General features: G+C 43.1%; 1 protein-coding gene across 1 annotated transcript in view; it reads left to right on the top strand.

The window, feature by feature from the left end:
* Nucleotides 1-24,476, top strand: part of TBX20 (T-box transcription factor 20) — a 169,831-nt gene that overhangs the window by 5,285 nt on the left and 140,070 nt on the right. The window contains exon 3 of the mRNA XM_029589683.1: nucleotides 5,903-6,067. Coding sequence (XP_029445543.1) covers nucleotides 5,903-6,067 — 165 coding nt within the window. The remainder of the gene's footprint in view (nucleotides 1-5,902; nucleotides 6,068-24,476) is intronic.

Raw genomic sequence — 24,476 nt, 5'->3', positions numbered from 1 at the left:
CCCTATAGGATAGCCAAAATCTAATTCAGCAAAAATTATTTTCCCTTGCCCAAGATGTCTTGATATTATTTAAATGGAAAGCAGACAAAATGTTTACCTATGGAGAACTCGCTTTTGTATAACTCAGTGTAAACAAGTTCTATTGATAGCTTATAAAATCCATTGCTGTATTCTGCTGAGAAAAGGCATTAGAGCGGAGTCACCAGCTTCAGGCACATTAAAGGCATGCACTGTATTGCCATATTTAGCAGGATAGACATATTTTGATTAGTTATGCAGTGTTTGCTTCCAGGCTAGACAGGAAAGCTTGCACCTCTCTCAACGGGATCTTGTGGGAAAGGCTGAGAATTGGGATCTCCTCTTTGATCATCCAAGAATAAAAAAAAAAGTTCAATAAAATCTTAGTTTTTGGCCTTGAGTCTGGTGGCTGTGAGTGAGTGGCGCCAGGCTAAGCAGTGCCCAACTACTGGCTCATTCTGGCACATCATCTCAAGAAATTAACCTTCCCAAAAAAAAGGAAAAACTTACTTTGTTCCTGGAAGATTGTTATACCAGTTGCTGGGTGCTGTGGTACTGCTTCCTTTACGGAAATAGCTTTCCCTAATACCTTGTTCCCTAATGGCACTGTGCTGCGTGTGAAAAAAAAAACCCCACGTGATTGTACAAGTCAGCAATCCGGATGTCATCCCGTCCCTGTATGGTACAGCTCTGTGCCGGTTGTAAACATGTCACCATGCTTTGATGCTATTCTTCGTATTGCCTAGCCTATTCTCTCTCTTCGCGGTCTGCCTCTCAGGATGTTCCATTGTACATCTAATAATGCACATTGCATTAGTTCCACAAATTAGATCTTTAAAACGTACTTTCTGGATATCCTGTGTAATATATAGACCCAGACGCATATAAACCAGAGACCAAAATGGAAATACTTGCTGGCATTCCACCAAAGGAGAGATTTTACTGTGCTGGATATATTGCAGGAGTCCACGATCATCTCGAACAACTAGTATAGCCGGCGGAAAACACATAAACCTGGGAAAGTGCTTCCTAGGTGAACATAAAATATGGGGTCCTAAAGAGAATTCTAGGCTACTAATGCAATATTCTGTCTCTCGGCTGCTTTTAAAAAGGTCGGATTCCGCTGCTGTGCCATTGCTTGAATATGTATTTTCATCTTCATGTAATCGAAAGTTCCAATGGCTGTAGTCATATTAAGGGAAACTGACAGTTTAACATTGGGGAAAGGGTTGACAAATAGTATATATAATTTGGAGGATAATTTGTTAATGGTCAGAGCCTGCACCAGCTTGTAGCAATTTCTGAACTGGTGTTAAGTACAGTGGCACCATCCTCAGTGCCGTATTTTATATCAAACATTGCATTATGGCCTTTGCTTTGTGACACTGACTTTGCACTATGCCTAGGTTACAATCTGCACAAGTTACACATGCAGGCGGGACTGGCAGTTCTGTTATTCAAATCGGCCAAAAGGGGAGCTCTGATGATGGAATCTCATAAAATGGTATTTAGCAAAGGTAATATTCATTGTTAGGAAGAATTACTAGTGTTGAAGTTTTACTGCTGGTGAAAACCAGGGGCAAAACTGAGAGCACTGCGTTCCCTTTCCTTGCTTAGCACCTCTGACTGTATTGTTATGACATTTTCTTTTTTTTTTATTTGCATATAAAATACATGACACATGTTATATAGATTGGTATTAATAAATAATACAATTACACACTAATTAAATATTGCTGTTAAACTAGGAATCTTATAATACAAATAGTGTACAATCGCAGTAACAATTCAGTAAGAATTGCTAAACAGGGAAAGCTAAAAAAAAACAAAAAACCTTCTACATTATTCCACTGCCAACATTTCTACTTGGATCATGACTTTTAAATGTTTTTTTGGGGGGGATGGGGGAGGAATTTATGTCCTTTTCCTTAGCAGCCCCGTTTTCATTCCCAACTTGAAATTGCAGTAAAGGAAGATTAAATTCAGTGACTAAAAGTGCCACAGTCCTGAAAGCTATTTACACAGTATGCATACCGACGTGTATCTTTGTATCAGTGTTGTTATCACTTATATGAAATTAAAATGACACAAAAGAGTGGGATACAGTGACCGGCATTAAGTTGAAAGTCAGTGTAAGTTTGAAGGTAAAACGGAAGTCTCCTATTTGAATGCTGAAATCCTGCCTAGTTTAAGCACCTGCGTTTGCAGCCTGTGTATAGATTAGATAGCAACAGTAAATACTAATGGACTCCTATGTTTATTTGTCTGTTTAATGACATTTTGACAAACTCACATTGCATAACAGCCGGCTAGAACATTATCTCTAGAAGACATCATTTACTACAATTATGTAAACTTCATGCATTTGAACTGGATGGCTTCCTATTTCCACCCCTTTACTTCATTGATCACCTATGGCTTTATGCAATATAAGATGGTATATATTCCAGTTAGAATTTATACCCCTGATAGCTGAGAGATGAAGGCTGTGATTGAGCTTTTCATGCATAGAGATATTCATTTACTTTTTAAAAAGCTGACAGCTAAATCTAAATACCCTAGGGTAGATGTGACTTTGTATGGTGCTCCCAATTCTCCATTAAGGTATGGAGGAAACCTATCTAAAGCTTAATGGCACTCTCAGATTAACATTTTTCATCTCACACTTAAATTACCTGATGCTGTTGCATTAGTTTAGTGCCGGATGATACATTCATCTTGCAGTAAATTTTCATTCCTGGCATTCACAGGGAAATTTAAAAATAGCACCAGCATGTGCTGAAGTGAGACAATAAAATAAGCCCCACAGTATCTCTCTTTTGCTGTTTCTCTCTTCAGAAAATATAATACAATGTTATACTGGTAAACAAATAAATATGAGGCTATCAGGTGATCTAATAGACAATGCTGGCTTTGTGACATCTTTCAGAATACTTCCATTTATTAGAATGTGGAAGTATAAATGACTGGGCCCCTTATGGATTCATATGTAAATTAGCCTGTTTGTAGGCTAAGGCACCAATATTTGTTGAATTCACAGATAATCAGTGGCAAAAACAAATGATGCTTTCAGTGAGCATCACTGGCAAGATCTTCATTCAGTAAATATTAAACACTTTCTACTATACGTGAAAATGACCTTGGATTTGTAGAGATAATTGCACTGGTTGACCATTGAGGATATCATTGCAAAGGCTTTTTAAAAAAAATATTTAGCTCACACCTTTTCATTGGTAGGTCAAGCTGTGTTACATTCAAGTACAGTAGGCATTTTCCTGTCTCTCTAGGGTTTAAAAACTAAGAGGGCCTATTTAGTAGAAGTTTTCTCCCATTTTGTGTATATGGGAAAAATTCTTAGTAAACAGGGCCATGAGTTTGTATCGGAGGCAATGGTCATAAGGAGCACCAATAGCATTTGATCTTTTGGCTTCCCTGCTGCTCTACCAAATTGCCTACTCCTCCACTTTGCTAAGTTCTGAACCAAGAGATAGAAAAAGAAGTATTTTGGCATAGACTATGTAATTGCAAGGGGATCTTACAAAACTAGGAGACTGAAATTTAATGTGGACAAGTACAAAGTGATGAGTAACCCAAATTATGGCCACAGAATGCAAGGTTCCATATTAGGAGTCACCACTCCGGAAAAGGATCTCAGCTTCATCTTTGATAATATGTTCAAATCTTCTGCTCAGTGTGCAGCAGCAGCAATCAAGAAAGCAAATAGAATGCTAAGGATTATTAGGAAAGGAATAGAAAATAAAACAGAGAACATCATAATGCCTCTGTATCGCTCCATGGTGCTACTTCATCTTGAGAATTGTGTTCATTTCTGGCTATCACATCTCAAAAGAGAAATAGCAGAATTAAAAAAAAGGTACAGAGAAGGGTGACCAAGATAAAGAGGATAGAACAATTCTCCTATGAAGAAAGGCTAAAGAGGTTAGGGCTCTTCAGTTTGGAGAAGAGATGGCTGAGGGGAGAAATGATAGAGGTCTATAAAATAATGAGTGGAATGAAACAAGTAAACCTTGATCAGTTGTTTACTCTTTTGAAAAGTAGAAAGACTTGGGGACAGAGAATGAAGTTACTGGGTAATACATTTGAAACTAATAAGAGAAAATATTTTTTTACTCAACGCATAATTAAACTCTAAAATTCATAGTCTCAGGATGTGGTGAAAGCTTAGTGTAGCTGCATTTAAAAAAGAGTTTGGACAAGTTCCTGCAGGAAAAGTCCATTAACCATTATAAAGGTGGAGTTGGAGAAATCCACTGCTTATTATTGGGATAAGCAGCTTGGAATCTATCGACCCCTTGGGATCCTGACAAGTACTTGTAAGAACATAAGAACATAAGAAATTGCCATGCTGGGTCAGACCAAGGGTCCATCAAGCCCAGCATCCTGTTTCCAACAGAGGCCAAACCAGGCCACAAGAACCTGGCAATTACCCAAACACCTAGAAGTTCCCATGCTACTGATGCAATTAATAGCAGTGACTATTCCCTAAGTAAACTTGATTAATAGCAGTTAATGGACTTCTCTTCCAAGAACTTATCCAAACCTTTTTTGAACCCAGCTACACTAACTGCACTAACCACATCCTCTGGCAACAAATTCCAGAGATTTATTGTGCGTTGAGTGAAAAAGAATTTTCTCCGATTAGTCTTAAATGTGCTACTTGCTAACTTCATGGAATGCCCCCTAGTCCTTCTATTATTCGAAAGTGTAAATAACCGAGTCCCATCTACTCGTTCAAGACCTCTCATGATCTTAAAGACCTCTATGATATCCCCCCTCAGCCGTCTCTTCTCCAAGCTGAACAGCCCTAACCTCTTCAGCCTTTCCTCATGGGGGAGCTGTTCCATCCCCTTTATCATTTTGGTTGCCCTTCTCTGTACCTTCTCCATTGCAACTATATCTTTTTTGAGATACGGCGACCAGAATTGTACACAGTATTCAAGGTGTGGTCTCACCATGGAGCGATATAGAGGCATTATGACATTTTCCGTTTTATTAACCATTCCCTTCCTAATAATTCCTAACATTTTATTTGCTTTTTTGACTGCTGCAGCACACTGAGCTGACGATTTCAATGTATTATCTACTATGACGCCTAGATCTCTTTCTTGGGTGGTAGCTCCTAATATGGAACCTAACATCGTGTAACTACAGCTAGGGTTATTTTTCCCTATATGCAACACCTTGCACTTGTCCACATTAAATTTCATCTGCCATTTGGATGCCCAATCTTCCAGTCTTGCAAGGTCCTCCTGTAATGTATCACAGTCTGCTTGTGATTTAACTACTCTGAATAATTTTGTATCATCCGCAAATTTGATAACGTCACTCATCGTATTCCTTTCCAGATCATTGATATATATATTGAAAAGCACCGGTCCAAGTACAGATCCCTGAGGCACTCCACTGTTTACCCTTTTCCACTGAGAAAATTGACCATTTAGTCCTACTCTCTGTTTCCTGTCTTTTAACCAGTTTGTAATCCACGAAAGGACATCGCCTCCTATCCCATGACTTTTTAGTTTTCGTAGAAGCATCTCATGAGGGACTTTGTCAAATGCCTTCTGAAAATCCAAATACACTACATCTACCGGTTCACCTTTATCCACATGTTTATTAACCCCTTCAAAAAAATGAAGCAGGTTTGTTAGGCAAGACTTCCCTTGGGTAAATCCATGTTGACTGTGTCCCATTAAATCATGTCTTTCTATATGCTCTACAATTTTGATCTTGAGGATAGTTTCCACTTGTGACCATTCTTGGCCACTGTGGGAAACAGGATACTGGGCTTGATGGACCTTTGATCTGACCCAGTATGGCATATCTTATGTTCTTAATATTCTAATTCCAATTTTTATTTTTTCAGGAGAATGTTTCCTACCATCCGGGTTTCGTTTTCAGGAGTGGATCCTGAGGCAAAGTATATAGTACTAATGGATATTGTTCCTGTGGATAATAAAAGGTACAGATATGCCTATCACAGATCTTCCTGGCTGGTGGCTGGAAAGGCTGATCCCCCTTTACCTGCAAGGTTTGTTAAAATCATACATAAATCAATTTACTGTATTTGATTTGATGTAATATAGATTCAAATGAATATTCTAAGACTTATACAGCTTTGGTGTCATAGATTTTCTCAAAGTAGCCACATGCTGCTTTCTGTGAAGGGAGAGAACTAACCGGAGCAGGGAAGAACCTCAGCAAAATATTCAGGGCAGCAGGAGATCTAAAAGTGAGCTTCCAGATTTGAAGTGTATAGGGCACTTTGTGAAGTGCATTTTGAATGTACCTTTTTTTTTTTTTTTTTTTGGAATGCTGGTTAATTTGTGGTTCACAGTAATTGCAGCCCAAAAGGAAAAAAAATTCATTCTGGATAGTTTAGACAATAATCTGTTTTTGTTTGTGATCCAAAACTTGATTATGATGGGAGGAGGGTAGGGAGGAAAGATTTCTCCTAGGACAAGCAGGATGGTAGTCCTCACATGTGGGTGACATCATCAGATGGAGCCCAGCCTGCTGCTATCTGCGCGGCCACGAGGAGGTCCCCCGTCAGTCTCTTTTCTTTTTCCACGGTGCAGTAGCCTTGTGGTTGTGGAACTCCAAACCCTTGAAGCATTTTTTGCGTTTTTCGGGGTTTTTCTTTCTGCATCGGGTCCCCCTTCGCATTCGGTTCCCGGTAGGTACCCTTGGCTTTTGCCTTCGCAATTCGCGATCGATTCCTGACTCCCACTTCTGGGTCTCCGTTGGTTATCGACTGTGCACTGGCCTCTTTTTCAATGGCATCGTCGAGTTTCAACGGTGCCCCCCAGGGCCTGCGGACCATGTCCATCACGGATCCACATGAGGTATATGGATCCTCTGCCGGGGGGGCCCCGCATGACATCTGAGGGTGTCATATGTGCGACCAAATGACCCCCCAAAGGGTGTTGTGCTTGCCTGGACAAAATAGTGAAGCTTTTTGGCTCTCCAAAACCCTCCACTTCAGTGTCGGTATCCTCCATGCCTAAGGACCGTGGGGAACCATCCCCCTCTCTTCCCCTGGTGGTCCTGTTCTCCAGTACCCCTAAGGATCATGGAGAGGGAGATTGATCCTCAGTGGTCTCTCCCTTCCCTCTAACCTCGGGGTCGTCATCGTCCTCTGAGCCGGGGAAAGACCAGGCTGAGCACCGGAAACCCAGGAAGCATCGACACCAGTCACTGTTCTGACACAGTTCCAGTTCCGGAGCGGCATCAGTGCCACCGAGCCACCATCGAAATGGCACCGGCCACCGGAGGGCCCATCCTCTTGAGCCCCTGGTAGCCCAAGGCGTTCCCCGCTGGCAACGGTGCTGGGCGCCATACCCCCTCATGATTCCTCTGAGGGTGTGCTGGCAATTCCTCATCCCCCCCATCAGTCCTCACCACACAGGACTTCCAAGAGGAGTTGGATTGCAGGGTGCAATTGGCGGTGCTCAAAGCACTTCAGAGCATAGAGCTGCCAGTGCCACCGACCCCCATACCGGTGTCCAAGTCTTCGCCTTCCATGCTTGTGCCCTTGCTAGAGCATCTGGACGTTCTTCTTGGTGCCTTACCGATGCAACCGGTGCCCGAGAGGCCCTGGATGCCTCCTCAGCCACCGATGCCCTCCACCGGAGGACATCTGATTCCCGGGTCCTCCAAGGAGGGTGAAGCTGTGGGGACTGGGCGACCATGCTGTGGTTACCCAGGCTGCTGCCAGGTCCCCCCAGTGTACCACGGACAATGCTCCCCTCGATGCCCGAGGGCCCATCAATGCTGTTGGTGCCTCCATGGCCCTCCATGCCTTTGGAGCCCAGGCCTGGTGCCCCTCCCAGTTCCCGCCCTTGGCGTCTGGACCCTAGTGAGGAGGAGGGCCCCTATAACCCATGGGGTGATGACTCCTCGGGTGCATTGTCCGAGTTCTAGAATGACTCCCTCTCGGAGCCTTCCCCTCCTGAGGACCTGTCTTTTGCCAGCTTTGTGAAGGCAATGGGAGAGGCGATTCCCTTCCAGCTCCTGTCGGAGGAGGACTCCCGTAATAAGTTGCTGGAGGTTCTCCAGTTCATCAACGCTCTAAAAGAGGTAGTGGTGGTGCTGGTCCACGACATCTTTAAAGAGCTCCTTCTCCATATGTGGGAACACCCAGTGTCAGTGGCCCTGGTTAACAGGAAAGCTGATGCGACTTATCTGGCTCAATAGGAAATGGGCTTTGAACAGCGGTGTTTACCCCACCAGTCTGCAGTGGTGGAGTCCGCACTCAAAAAGGCCAGATGCTCCCAGACAAATGCTTCCACCCTTCCAGGGTGCAAGCACAGGGAGCTTGATGGCATTAGGAGAAAGATGTTCCAGGGGGCTATGCTAGTGGCCTGTATTGCAGCCTACCAGCTGTACATGATACAATATGATTGCAACTTGTGGAAGCAGGTCCAAGAGTTTGTGGAGGGCCTTCCCCAGCAGCAGTAGGAGTCCCTTACGGCCATCGCCATGCTGGGCCTTGAGGCGTCTTTGAGACCGCAGCCTGCCTAGCCGCCAAGGGTTCGGTACCACATGGCTGGCTTGGCTCAGAGCTTCCGCCCAGAGGTGCAGGACAGGCTTGCAGACCTCCCCTGCACAGGAGAGAACCTGTTTGGGGACAAAATGAAAGAGGTCATGGTGCAAATGAAAGATAAGCATGATACTCTTCAGCAATGCTCTGCCAGCTCCTCTGAAGGCACTTCCACCGCCAGGAAGTCTTCCAGGCTAGGCTCTCACAAGCCCTTCTACTGGCCAAGGAAATACTTCCCTCCTGCTGTCATACCCGGCCACCTCGGCCCAATCCCAGGGGCCACAGCCAACAGCAGTGGGATCCAAGGGCCCAATCAGCACCCCAGCAGGCCCCATCCACTAGCTTTTGACTGGCAGCGAGAGGGCACGAGCCAAATGCTGGATCCCATGGTGGTCGATCCCCCAGTCAGTAGCAGGCTCCTTTGCTTCGCCTGCCACTGGGAAGCAATCACTTCGGACCGTTGGGTCCTCTCCATTGTCCACCATGGATACTGCCTGAACTTCAGCAGGCTCCAAGAGACCCTTCCCCCATGTCCATTGTGGGATTCATCCGCCCATCAGGTCATCCTCCAATCGGAACTTTCCACCTTTCTAGCGGCGAGTGTGGTAGAACTGATTCCCCGCAAACAGTGGGGGCATGGCTTTTACTTGAGGTACTTCCTCATTCTGAAGAGGAACGGCGGCTTGCACCCCATTCTTGACCTCAAGGCATTAAACCATTTTCTCATAAGAGAAGGACTCTCTGGGCATGCTGATTCTGCTCCTCCGAAGAGGAGACTGGCTCTGCTCCCTTGACTTGAAGGAAGCTTACGCTCATATCGCAATTGTCCCCAGCCACAGGAAGTACCTCTGTTTTCTGTTGGGATGGCACATTTTCAATACAAAGTGCTGCCCTTTGGGCTGGCATCAGCCCCACGCTTCTTCACGAAATGCTTGGTGGTGGTGTTGGCTGCCTACCTCAGGCGTTGCTCAGTCCATGTTTTTCCATACCTGGACAACTGGCTGAACCGGAGCGGCTCACACTCTGGGACCATGTATGTTCTAGCCTTGACGGTCAACACTTTACAGACTCTGGGATTCGTTATCAACTTCCCCAAGTCACATTTCAATCTATCTCCACGGCTGGACTTTATCGGTGTCAGGTTGGATACAGCACAAGCGAAAACTTTTCTGCCCAGGGATAGAGCAGTCGCCCTCTCTTCGCTGGCTACCCTCATTCGCAAAAAGTGACGGTACCAGCCCATCTGCTGCTCCACCTGCTGGGACATATGGCAGCCTCGGTCCACATGACTCCCTTGGCCTGCCTCTGCATGAGAGCCTGCAGTGGGCCTTGCGGTGTCAATAGTGGCAAGCGTCCCAGGGTCTAGAAGCACCAGTGACTGTCAATGACCCTCTCCGTCTTTCCCTAGCCTGGTGTGAAACCCTGTCCAAAACTTGAAATAGGACTCCTATTCCAGCCCACTCCACCCCAGGTGACCCTCACCACCAATGCCTCGCCTCAAGGGCGAGGGGCCCACACAGATGGCCTACACACACAGGGCCTTTGGACTGCAGCCAAATCCCATTGCCAGATAAACTTTCTGGAGTTAAGGGCAATCTGGTACACCCTGTGGGCCTTCCAGGACAGGCTATCCTCCAAAGTCATCCTCATCAGAATGGACAACCAGGTGGCAATGTGGTACATCAACAAGCAGGGGAACACGGGCTCCTTCCCCCTCTGCCAGGAGGCATTGCAGGTCTGGGATTGGGCCCTCTCCAAGGGGATGTATCTGTGAGCCACATATCTGCTGGACCACCTAAACATGTTGGCGGACCGCCTCAGCTGGTCCTTCCAGCCACACGAGTGGTCCTTGAAACTGGCAGTAGCAGCCAGCCTATTCTGTTGCTGGGGCATGCTGGACTTGGACCTGTACGCCTCTCCCCACAATCACAAGGTGAGCATTTTCTGCTTCCTGATTCCAGGGAAGGACTGTCTGGCCTGCCACAGTTCTCACTTCACTGAGGACAAGGTCTCATGTACCCATACCCCCCAGTTACGCTTCTCTCGAGGACTCTGATCAAGCTGCAAGAGGATGGGAGGGACCATGATCCTGGTGGCACCTTCCTGGCCAAGGCAGGTGTAGTTTCCTCTGTTCCAGGACCTGTCCATGAGTGCACCGGTTCCGCTTGGGACAGTTCCCGACCTCCTATCACAAAATCAGGGCACCTTGCACCACCTGAACCTACAGGCCCTGGCACTCATGGCGTAGATGTTGAGCGCATGATCCTCCAGCCCCTGCAGCTCTCGACAGGGTCTCCAGGATCTTGATTGAATCCCGGAAACCTTCCACTCGGAAGTCTTACAGCTTAAAATAGAAGCGTTTCTCCATTTGGTGCGGGGGCCACTGACTGGACCCTTTCTCCTGCCCTCTCCCCCACCTGCTGGATTACCTGTGGCACCTGTCCGAGTCTGGCCTCCACACCAGCTTGGTCCGATTACACCTCAGCGCCTACCACCAGGGTGTCGCTGGGGGCGCCCATTTCAGTCCAGCCACTGGTTGGGCGTTTCATGCGCAGCCTGGTTCAACTGAAACCCCTGCTTTGCCCGCCAGTAATCCCATGGGATCTCAACATTGTCCTGGCAAGGCTCATGCTGCATCCGTTCGAGCCTCTCCAATCCTGTGACCTGAAGTTCCTCACCTGGAAAGTCATGTTCCTGGTGGTGATCACTTCCACTCGCAGGGTCAGTGAGCTCCAGGCCCTGGTTACGTACGCTTCCTACATGAAATTCTTCCATGATTGTGTGGTGCTGCACATGCATCCAAATTTCTGCCAAAGGTGGTGACTGCTTTCCACATCAACCAGTCAATTATCCTTCCCACGTTCTTCCCACGGCCTCATTCCCACCCGGGGGAACATGCTCTCTACACCCTAGACTGCAAGCGGGCGCTCGCATTCTACTTGACCGTACAGCGACACATAGGCAGTCCACCCAGCTCTTTGTGTCTTTTGACACCAACAGGCTGGGAGCAGCAGTGGTAAAGCAGACCCTATCCAACTTGCCAGCGGATTGCATTGCCTTCTGCTATGAGCAAGCAGGCCTCCAGCTGGCTGGTAGGGTGAAAGCTCACTCTGTGCGGGCTATGGCAACATCAGTGGACCACCTGCGTGTGGTCCCTGTCACCAAAATCTGCAGAGCCACAACCTGGAGTTCTCGCCACATGTTTGAGGGATAGTCGCCAGGGATAGTCGCCAGGGATAGTCGCCAGGACAGTGCTTTTGGCCAGTCTGTCCTCTGCAATCTATTCCAATCCGGAACCTAACTGTTTTCATTGTGCTCTCTGTGGGGCCAGTCTGCTCCTGTTTCGCACAGCGTTGCAGTTGTGTTGTACCCGTTGGCACCTTGTTCAGCCCCTGTGGGTCCCTCTGATCACAGGGGGCAGCCTGGAGTTCTGTAATCACCCACATGTGAGGACTACAATCCTGCTTGTCCTAGGAGAAAGCGCAGTTGCTTACCTGTAACAGGTGTTCTTCTAGGACAACAGGATGTTAGTTCTCAGGAATCCCGCCCATCTCCCCATGATGTTAGGTTTGCCTTTGGTTTATTGTGTTATTTTTCTCGCTCGTATTTTTGCTATGTTACAAGAATGAAGGGGGACCTCTCATGGACGCGTGGATAGCAGCAGGCTGGGCATGCTAAGTTTGCTAGTCAAAGTTTCTAGAAAGTTTTTTGACAAAAGTTTTCCATGCCGGGCTCCATCTGATGATGTCAAACCCATGTGAGAACTAATATCCTGCTGTTCTAGGAGAACACCTGTTACAGGTAAGCAACTGTACTGTCTCTACAATACAAAACAGGAACTTGTCTGAAATATCCCAATCAGATCTCCCAGCTCCTTGAATCATGGTCATCCTTAGAGATGTCCAACTCTTGTGAAAAATGATCCTATAATAAAATTTATGTGAATTTTTCAGTATTGAATGCAAAACAACACTCCTCAAAAAAATTTTTAAATCTCCTGAAAGCTAAATTGTCTAATGGAGGAAAAAAACTTCATAAATCTGTTAGGAATAAGCATAAAGATCCATACTCAGCTAAGGAATAATGATGTGTAATTTATAGCACTTAATAGTGGAAATCTTCTTCATAAGAGAACAACTCACAGTCATGACTATATTTTATACAAACTTTCAGATGTTGGAACCCCATCTCAGTGACTGAAAAAAATCATGTGACTTCAATAATCCAATGAAAATACAGTAAGCAAACTTTACAAAAGAACCAGTCAGAACATATTCTGATCATTCACAGATACTGGGGACCTATCTCATTGGATGAAAAAGTCACATGATTTAGAAAGTCCAATTCAAATACTTTTAAACAAGTATTTAAAAAGAGAAACAATCACACAAATGTATTCTGCTCATTTATAAAAATAAATGCCATTTAATGTTGATATGTAAACCCATAGGTTCCATGGTATTTAATTTGAAAATCCATCTTTGCTCTTCCAGACTTAATTCCAAATCACATCCCTTCCTTTTTCTCTCTTAACTATATGATCAATAACTAAAAAGTGGAGATCATGAGAATGATCTAAACAAGGAGTGACTGTGAGAGCCTCTCGCTGCTGATTTAAGAAACAACTCCTGAGTTAAAAAAAAATACATGAATGTATTTATTTATTTATTTAAAAGAACTTGTTACCTGCACGTTCCAATTTTTGGGACGGGTTATAATAAAATATTCAAAATTAGAAGTGAAAACATATTCAGAAAACAGGTAAACAGATAACAAAAGAGATCAAAATAAACTAAACAAGGCCAGCTGTCTAGAGCAATAATCTATCACATTGGACTGGGCAAAATCTAGAAAATTATCTCATTGGACAAAGGTGACTATAGCTGTATGCAGAGAGTTATGAATTGCTGACATCTTGATATGCCTGTCTGAATAAATAGCTTTTCATAGCTTTCTTAAAATCTTTGGCACGGGGGATTAGTCTGCTAGATAGAGGAATCTAGTTCCAGATAGTGGGGCCTGCAATCGAGAGAGCTCAATCTCGTGAGATGGTATTTCAAGTAAGTGTTGCCTTGAGGACCTTAGATTTCGAGAAGGGACATGCCAAGTGCAAGGTTGAAAGCAACCAGGGACAGGTGATATTGTGTAACAGGCTATGCATAATGGAAAGTATTTTATCTGTTATATGCCATTGAATTGGGAGCTAGTGTAATGAGTACAATACTGGAGTGATATGGTCCTGTGATTTGGATTTGATGCACAATTAGGCTGCAGAATTTTGGTCTTACATACATATATATTTTGAGCTTGGATAAATAATAAGATTTACCGTAAAATTTGAAGAAAAAGTTTAAGAAAATTTAAAATAAACTTTTTCTTTGTTACACAATTTGAAAAATGTGAGTTTATTTATTTAGTTTATTTGCAATTCTTATGTACCGTTGATTTCCACAATGAGATTATTGCAGTATACATACAATCAACGGTCATAAAATATATAAAAGACAAATATAACACATAAACAAGGTTTGCTGCATTACCCTACCACAGCGATAATGTCCCAAAATCATTTATTTGTTGTCATGCCTTTTAAATGATGAGCTTTAAAAATGTGACATACTTATATATTGTTTTAAATTTGTCCCTCTCCCCCCCCAATGTGGAAGTCATTCACAAGCGGCTATTCAGAAAACTAGGATGTAAATTTAATAATGACCAGCTCTTGCATATTATATCATTAATTTTGGATGAAGCGGATGTACATTTTAACACACATGTTAATACATCTTCACCTGATGATTGCTTTGGAGAAGATGACAATAATCATTGTCTTGATGAAAACAGAGCTCATTTATAAGCTTTTTGAATGACATTTTTGAGGGTATCCACATGCTATCTCATCATGTGCAAAACGTTTTGGTTTTATTTTAAAGTCCTTTAAATCTGAACAAATATTTCTGCCATGGAGAAACTGAGAAAATGGTAACTTGTCTTTTCATAATTGAGGTTGCTCACTAGAATAGAGCAAAAAATCATTACAATCAGAGGGCTTTGTATAAGCAATTACATTGAAAAGGCCCAACCCATTTTTGGTAATGCATGCATCAAGAAAATAAATCTCCATTGTACTGTAAGACATAGTAAATTGAATATTTAAATCATGGAAATTTAGCCATATATAATGGCATGACTTAAGCTGATCTTCAGTGCCTTTCCATAAGCAAAAATGTCATCAATGAATCACTTCCACATGCAAATTTGGTCATTAAAAGGTAAGGCAAAAATTCAGTCTCTCTCAAAATTAGCCATAAGTAAATTGGGCAATGAAGAGGGCTATGGTAGAATCCATGGCAACTCCTGAAATCTGAAAATAAAAATGTCTATCAAAAATAAAAAAAAACCCCAAAAACCCACTTTTTAAAAGCAATGCAAGCCAAATTGACAACAAATTCTAATGGAGCATTATGTGATCTCTTTCTAGTTTCAACTATATAAAAAATCACTTTTAATACTTCATCTTGCGGCATTGACATATATAAAGAATTTAAAGTCACCATTATCAATTCAGGTTGAAAATTGAACATAAAAGGAAGAAGATTTTTAAAATTAGGTAGTTTCTTTAATAAAGCATCTACAACAGGTTTTAAAAACTAGTCTATAAATTTAGACAAGGGTCCCAACAAAGAATCATTAGCTGATACGATCACTCTTCCAGGGAACTGATTAATGATTTATGAATGTTTCTGTAATGTATGAACAGTAGGGTAAGACACTCAAAAAGAAAAATTCTGGAGCTTTTAAATAACTTTCCTTAAGTGATTTCATTGTAATCTGATAAATTAATGCTTGAATACATTTAGGATGATCCGTCAATATTCTTTTACAAGGAAGCATCAGACAGGCAAAAAGCTTCTTTATGATAATCATGATTCTGCATACAAAGGGCACCTCCTTAATCTGTACTTTTAATCACAATCGATGAATCATCCTGAGTGATCTTAATACATTGATAAAAGATTTTGCCCACTCTAATTTGCCAACTTCATGTAAAATTAATTCCATGACTATGGTCTTACTGGAACATGGTCTTACTGGAACAGCTGCCTTTCGGCAAACAAAAACATGCTAACAAGCCTCAACCTCGTGCTAAATACTAGCAAAACTGAAATCCTCATAATAGCTCCAGACAAGTGCTCTCTATTCAACCCAACTAGTTCCACCCAACTCTCCTTTACATCAATCGACCACACGCCACAAGTAAGAGATCTTGGTGTGCTTCTGGACAACCAACTCAACTTCACCAAGTTCATAAACAATACTACCAAAGACTGCTTCTTCAAATTGCAAGTCTTAAAAAAATTAAAACCTCTTCTACACTTCCGAGACTTCCGCTTGGTACTACAATCTATCATCCTCCCTAAACTGGACTATTGCAACTCACTCCTCCTGGGCCTGCCAGCCAACACCATCAAACCACTTCAGATGGTCCAGAACGCGACGGCCAGAATTCTCACTAACACTAAAAAATGGGATCACATCACCCCTATCCTCCAAAATCTTCACTGGCTGCCTATAAAATTTAGGATACAATTTAAATCCCTCATGATGATTCACAAGGCTCTTCACAACATCTCCCCCCTCAACCTATCCTTCCAACTACAGCAACACATCTCCAATAGACCAATCAGAAGTGCATACCAGAACATGCTTCACACCCAGCCAACAAAAACCTCATTGAGGAAACGAGCTCTGTCCACTGCAGGTCCCCATCTTTGGAACCTGCTCCCACCGGACCTCCGCCAAGAACCATGCCTTCCGACATTCAAAAAGAAGCTAAAGACTTGGCTATTCACTCAAGCTTTCCCTGAGAGCTAAAATCTGGTGAAGCGACAGACGATATACCTACCTCTGTACATATGTTCCTGATTTATGGTTCCCAGTTACATTTAATTGTGTTTATGAAAGTTCTCTTTAATAGTTTTCCTGTATACTTGTGTTAATGTATTCTGCCTTGAGGCGACTGTTTTAATGTATTTCCACCCTGGAGGCGACTGTTCAGCTCCTTGTAAACCGGTGCAATATGTATTCTTTACAGGAACATCGGTATATAAAACTTAAAAATAAATAAATAAATAAATATATGAAGTACTGGATCCAGAGGACCTGGCAGAACCCGTTTGGATTTATTACAGATTGTTTTTTATATATTGGAAGCCTATGCAGGTCGTAATGAGAAATACAATTTCAAGTGCTATTTTCTCATAAATCATTCAAAATTAATTTTAAGTTGAAATATGTCATGAACAACAGTAGGAACGAAAGTTAAATCTTTAGGTAACCCTTTTTTCCCTGAGAAGAAAGAACTTTATTAGGAAGGCTCATAATTAAAGATACATGTGAGGGGCCAGTTCCAGTGAAATATCGTTGTCCGATTGCCACAATAGTTCCAAGTGCCTCTCTTGATTTTGGATTCCCCTAAGAGATCTAAAAGATGTGGGCATTATACTGAACTCCCACCCTCAGAAGAAGTATCCGATGTAATTCTCTTGAGGGAACTTTTAATAAACATCTAAGGGTAACTTGATCCTTCTAATAGTCCTTCTCAGCCCTGGTAAATATTATTCATTTTCAATCTTAGTGCAACTCATTATAGAAATGATGAACAGATTTCTTCAAATCTTCATATTGCGAGTCAAAATATTTAGCAGAGGATTCAGCTTTTAATGCTGTTAAATTTTCATCCAGTTCTTGTTTAACCAGATTGCTACTTTCCTTAGTTTTCTCTATAGCCAATGTCATCAGATCTAAAGAGCATTTATTCAATATGCTATTCCTAAGCTCCACAAATACAGAATCTTGGAAACAAAAAAGTGTGGGCTCCTTAAACTGCCTCAAGCCTTTTGGAATACATTCCTTCTTACAGTATTCAGTTAATATAGCCCCATGGAGATCTAATGTAAGCGATCAGTGAAACAGTGCCAATGCGCCCATCCATAATGAAGGTTTAGACAACACCACTTTTTCTTGGAAAAGGAAAGATTCTTTTAGAACATCTGAAATGTGCTCTGAGAAAAAAAAAAATAAAAGCACTACTCAGAAATTGTGAGCCATTGCCCCCCCCCCCCCCCCCCCCCACACACACACAAAAATGACACTGGGTTAATATCACAAAACCAAATCTTGGTAGGGGGAGGCAAAAAAAGATGTTACTACAAGCCAAAAACGGGAACTTGTCGGACATGCCTCGATCAGGTCCTCCAGCCCCTTGAATCATGGTCATCCTCAGAGACGTGCAGCTCTTGTGAAAAAATGATCCTACACAATTTAATTTTTCGGTGGTTTCAATGCAAAAAAAAAAAAAAAATCTGCATAATTTCCTGAAATCTAGATTATATTTGAAAATTCAGTTGGAACTTCAAAGTCAAATGTGCCAGCAGTACACAGATTTATCCAATAGCTGCATCACATTACCTGCTAGCTTATTGGGCACATCTGCCATCATGCATTCTCTGTCTCACAAAAACAATGCAAGTGTAATAAAGCATTGTTAGCATGGATGCTACACAGCACTGGTGCAGCCAGTGGTAGCAGCAGACAGGATGCTCTACTATCTAGCATTTTTCAGTACACACCAAACTATTCAGCTGTACCTGCCACAAGTTTCCATTGTACTCTTTGCTAATCTGTTGGGGTACCATTGACATGCTGGGTCTCGTATAGCAACATAGAAACATAGAAATGATGGCAGAAGAAGACCAATAGGCCCATCCAGTCTGCCCAGCAAGCTTTCACACTTATTTTCTCATACTTATCTGTTACTCTGACCACTGAGTTCAGGGCCCTTATTGGTAGCTTTTTGATTCTAGTTTCCTTCCACCTCTGCCATAGATGCAGAGAGCAGTGTTGGAGCTGTATCAAAGTGAAGTATAAGGCTTAATGTTTAAGGGGCGGATTTTCAGAGCCCTGCTCGCCTAAATCCGCCCAAAACCGGGCGGATTTAGGCGAGCAGGGCCCTGCGCGCCGGTGAACCTATTTTACATAGGCCTACAGGCGCGCGCAGAGCCCCGGGACTCGCGTAAGTCCCGGGGTTCTCCGAGGGGGGCGTGTCGGGGGCGTGTCGGGGGCGGGCCCGGTCGTTGCGGCGTTTTGGGGGCGTGTCGGCAGCGTTTTGGGGGCGGGTACAGGGGCGTGGCTACGGCCCGGGGCGGTCCGGGGGCGTGGCCGCGCCCTCCGTACCCGCCCCCAGGTTGCGGCCCGGCGTGCAGGAGGCCCGCTGGCACGCGGGGATTTACTTCTCCCTCCGGGAGGCGTAAATCCCCGGAGAAAGGTAAGGGGGGGGGTGTAGACAGGGCCGGGCGGGTGGGTTAGATAGAGGAAGGGAGGGGAAGATGAGGGGAGGGCGTTAGAGGATTCCCTCCAAGGCCGCTCCGATTTCGGAGCGGCCTTGGAGGGAACGGGGGTAGGCAGCATGGCTCGGCACGCGCCGGCTATACAGAATTCATAGCCTTGCGCGCGCCGATCCAGGATTTTAGTGGATACGCGCGGCTCCGCACGTATCTACTAAAATCCAGCGTACTTTTGCTTGCGCCTGATGCGCCAGCAAAAGTACGCCTATTCGCGTTTTTTGAAAATCTACCCCTAAGTGTAGTAACTGTCGTATCGAGCAATTTACCCTGATGTTTGTATATTCATACTGCTCAGATCAATGCCTTGTTAGATGTGGCTGGATGTAAATCATATTTCTTTATTCCCCCTGCCATTGAAGCAGTGAGCTGCACTGGATATGCATTCAAAGGGAAGTGTCAGGCTTAATTGGTTAGGGGTAGTAACCGCCACAACAAGCAAGCTACTCCCACGCTTATTTGTTTACCCAGACTGTGCTACCTTGTTGGTTGTAGCCTGAATGCAAATCCTCTTTTCCACATTTCCTCTTGCCGTTTAAGCATAGAGCAATGTTGGAGTCACATTAACCGTGTGAACGTTTATTGAATAAGGGTATTAATCACCAGGTAGTAGCCTCATTCCCGCAGCCATCCCCATAACTCTTCTCTTCATTCCCATCCTCCAGGCTTTATGGATCCACAGTGTTTATTCCTACAAGCCATCCCCATACCTCTTCTCTTCATTCCCATCCTCCAGGCTTCATGGATCCACAATGTTTATCCCACGCCCCTTTAAAATCTTTCACAGTTTTGGTCTTCACCACTTCCTCCGGAAGGGCATTTCAGGCATCCACTAGCCTCTCCGTGAAGAAATACTTCCTGACATTGGTTCTGAGTCTTCCTCCCTGGAGTTTTAAAACGTGACCCCTGGTTCTGCTGATTTTTTTGCAACGGAAAAGGTTTGTTGTTGATTTTGGATCATTAAAACCTTTCAAGTATCTGAACTTCTGTATCATATCACCCCTGCTCCTCCTTTATCAAGGAGTGGCACTTTCTTCCAATGGTGATACTGAGTCATTCATATCTGTGATGTCACTAACAGCACAAGCACCATCATCACTTTTGATCTCATTGTCATGAGCGGTAGTATCTATTAATCGAAGTGAAAGGTGGGATGCCAATCCAGTCTGCTGAAGAAACAAATTGTTTGCCTCTGCTTCCTCCTTGAACTTTTCCCACTCTTCAATGATTTGCGACTGGTGATGTCCTTCATCTGTGCCTACTGCTGCTACAAAGAAAGAATTAGATTTACAAACATTAGTAGGTGATGATGATGACAAAGCAGTTGGTGGTGGGCAGTGTTGAACTGTAGCATGGATGACATACCTACATTACCTAGTGGTGCCTGACTGCCTGTCATTTTATGAAACACTATCATTGCCAGTGCTGCTACACTCTGCAGTCGTTGTAGATGATATTTACTATATGATCTTTTGCTCGTTCCAATTTTGCTTCTGTATCAACTAAGTGACATGATGATAGCATGAACGATTTGCATCCAGTGCTTGTATAGGCTTTGGTGGTTAAGAACATGCTCCTTGCCTCTGCTGGTTTTGATAGATGTTTCTTGTAGTTTCAATCTGGCAAACATGTCAGTGGCCACTGGCCAGTGATCTCACTCACTAGTCTACCACTGGAGGTGTGTAAATTTGGATTTCTTAATCACTTGCTGCCTGGCCATGTCAGGTGTAATTCACTGTCTGTCTGACACCATATGCACTGGGCTAAGCCTGAGTGACTGTGAATGACTCACTGACTATATATGCAGACCTCATGCACTGGCTGTCACTGGGTCACCTCTCTCTCACTGATGTGCTTATAAAGAGAAGATACAGAGCAAGACAAATGAATTTGTGGTGTAAGTGTCTGTGTGACTGATAGAGTATGTTAGTCACATACAAAGAATTCAGTTTAATCCACATACTTTCACACTTTGCTTTAATAGTAATTAGTCTCTGTGAGGCTAATATTCCAAAGGTTTGACTGGCTAACTCTGAATATTTCCCCCTGCTCCTTGGCTAAATTTTGTCCAAGTGACAAAATTCATCCAGGTAAGAAAAGAGGGTACTGTGGGCATTCCCAGGGTGCGGTTTCACCAACATTCAGCTCTGATTCGACAATATTAGCCGGGTAGGGCTAGATGGAAAAATACCGGTCCTAAAGTTATCTAGATGGTTTTATCCAGGTATACTTCCAATACTTCGGCAACAACCCTCAATTTACAATATCTCAAAAAAACTACTCCCAAAACATATGAGGGAACTGCAAAAAACAGTGATCAATATATTTTATACTTTTTTTATATATTTTTTTTCGGGAATAGGTATCAACATCCAGTGCTTCAGTCTCATGGGCTCTTGCCCACAAAGGGCTACAATCCCTCTCTTAAAATGAGCTAAGTTGAAAAAAAAATATTTTTAGACACACACTATAAAGATTTTAAAGAGGGTAATTAATAGGGTAGATTTCACTGGAAAAATGAACTGGAAGAAGTAAATGACATGATTAAAAGTGCAAATAAAAGAGAGGGGTTGTAGCCCTTTGTGGGCAAGAGCCCATGAGACTGAAGCACTGAATGTTCTGATACCTATTCCCGAAAAAAAAAGTATATTAAAAAAAGTACAAAATATATTGATCACTGTTTTTTGCAGTTCCCTCATATGTTTATCCAGGTATATTCAGCAGTCACTTCTCCGGGCTTGTTCCACTGAATAGCTGCTGAAAGTTGTCCAGGTAACCTTTCCCAGATAACTGTTCCCCTCCCCAGCTTACTCAATATGGACCTCTATACCACCTGTATCAGGTAAAGAGAACTTTGCATTTAGTTATCCTCCACACTCGCATACTATCAATAGGCCCTGTTAGTGAAAGAGCTATAACAGGCTCTAGTCTACATACCTGGAAACGTTTGATTTCTAGTAACCCTGAGATTGTTGTGGATTAGCAGGGGGAGAGAGAGAGCAAAGGGCAGGGCAAGATATGCTCCAGTTGCAGCATGCACACAGATTTTCTCATATACACTAACATACTTTCATGTTTACTCTCATACTCTTTCATACACATACATATTTATTTTCACATATACACTCACTATCATTCACCCACAGACTCTCACACACATGCACACTCGTTCAGTTCTCCCCCTCTTACACACACACACACACATACACACACACACACACACACACACACACACACCTCAGTAATAGCAAACCAAACACCCTCCATTGCCAAACACTTTGTGAAGTAACACAAACCCCTGTGGAAAATAAATACATGAAGACACCTAGAACCTTGCCATACCATATCATACTAGCACTAAATCTCAGGATTCAAACAATTGCAACCTTATCTATGAAAAGGCAGCAATGCAAATATTATACCATGCCCTAGAACACGAATACACCGCCTACAGAGGAAACAGAACAAGCCTTACTGCTACAAATCTCTACAGAGAAACTACATGCTAGCAGAAATACTACATCTCAGTCACACATATAGAACATAAATCTACCTACAGAATAAGGGACTAGACATTAGAAACAGAAACATGCAGACAAAACTAAAATGGAAAGCCTGAGAAACTAACATTTCTGAACAGTGGAATACTTAAGAAATAGCAAAATACAAATATATAATGCACTTTTCCAAAGATAGCCTGTGGCAATCACTAAAAACTCAAAATAAAATGCTTTTTTATTTTTACCTTTGTTGTCTGATTTCATTTTTCTAATTGGTTGGTCCCAGCCTGTTTTACCATGTTCCCTTTCTTGGTCTTTTCCTAATTCTTTTTTCAGGGTCTATTATTTCCTCTCTGTTTCTTCTCTTTCCTCCTGTCTTCTTTCCTTTCTCCCTCATACACACACACACAGGCTCTCACTCTCACATACTGTCTCTCTCTTTCACACACACTCTCACTTGCACATACTGTCTCTCTCTTTCACACACACTAAGGCTCTCACTTTCACATGCTGTATCTCTCTCTCTCACACACACACACCTGCACACAGGCTCTTACTCTCACACACTGTCTCTCTGTCACATACACACACACACACACACACACACACACACACAGGTTCTCACTCTCAAATGCTTCTCACTCTCACACACAAACATTCTCTTTCACATACTCAATCAGGGCCTCATCCTCCCCCTTGCCTCTGGTCTTCTTCTTCTTGGGCCACTGTGGGATGAAGTCCACAGCAGCTGTGTTGCCAGACCTCCTAATTCTTGGGCTGCTGTGGGGAGGGGTCCATGGCAGCCCTACCACAGGGCCGTTTCTTTGGCCACCATGCAGCGCTGTTTCGGTCAGACACTGCAGTGCTGAGTGGCTATGCCCTGGGGACAGACATTGTCCCTCTTTCTTCTTCTAAACACTAGTCTGATGCTCCTGCTCCTTCCTGCAATGTCTTATTTCGAGGCCTGCTTCTTCAGGAAGGAGCAACTGAAGGTTTTGGATGTTAGCTCAGAAATCCAGCAATTCCTCCAGAATTCCAGGCCAAATCCGGTATGCTAGTCTACATAATGATAAGGGAAGGTGGTCAGTGTGTGAGATACAGACTGACTTAAACACACATTTTACTGTGTGACTCCCAAATACCTAATTTTAAATAAAGACATTTTTGTTGTTATATTTTTCCTATTTCACCTTCTACAGGAAGGTCACAATTATATAAATCAACTTAGTTAATTCATACTAGTACAGCAGACAAGAGTTCGCTGAATATAGCAGGCCTGGATAATGTATTCTATAGTACCACTGGCACCTCACCAAGCAGGCAAGTGGCAATGAGAGATGGCAAAATGAATATGAGCAAGTAGGCCCAACAACAACCAATACAGCAAAAACTCTCCAGTCCTCTCCTCTCCTCTCCTATATGGCACATACTGAAAATGAGTAGAATCAGTCATGCTTGTCTGTTAGGGTGGGTAGATACTTTATGGTTAAAAAGTGAATTTCCTGTTTCAAAATACAAGCTCAAATGTCTGCTGGATATATCTGGATCTCAGCAAAAACCATAGGAAAACAAATCTAATATATTTTTGTTACGAATCTGATAAAAATGTGAAAAGGCTGCCATACTTAGAACAGGCTGAAATTATCCAGTTCAGTTTGATGTTGAATTATTTATATAAATGTACTCATCATGATCCAAAAATAGGGCCATCTCTCCAACATTTTCCCAAGTATATTTATTTTAGGGTGCATCTTTGCATTAAATTACACTTTTCTGTGTTACGGCATGCTAATGTTTATTCTGTAAAATATATCGTAGTTAAGCACAGTCCGTTGTCTTTGGAGGTTGATTTATCCACTTTGAAGCTGGAAATAGCGACTAAAATTAATAAGTATTTGATCAGGCCAGGAAAATGAAAATATTTGTTATTCACAATTGGAGCACAGGCTGCACAGGAGTCCACATAGGGGCGAAAATAGGCATTTAAGAAGGTAT

This window comes from Rhinatrema bivittatum, chromosome 2, assembly GCF_901001135.1.
Source record: "Rhinatrema bivittatum chromosome 2, aRhiBiv1.1, whole genome shotgun sequence".
Taxonomy (NCBI): Eukaryota; Metazoa; Chordata; class Amphibia; order Gymnophiona; family Rhinatrematidae; genus Rhinatrema; species Rhinatrema bivittatum.
This window is presented reverse-complemented; position numbering and strand designations above follow the sequence as displayed.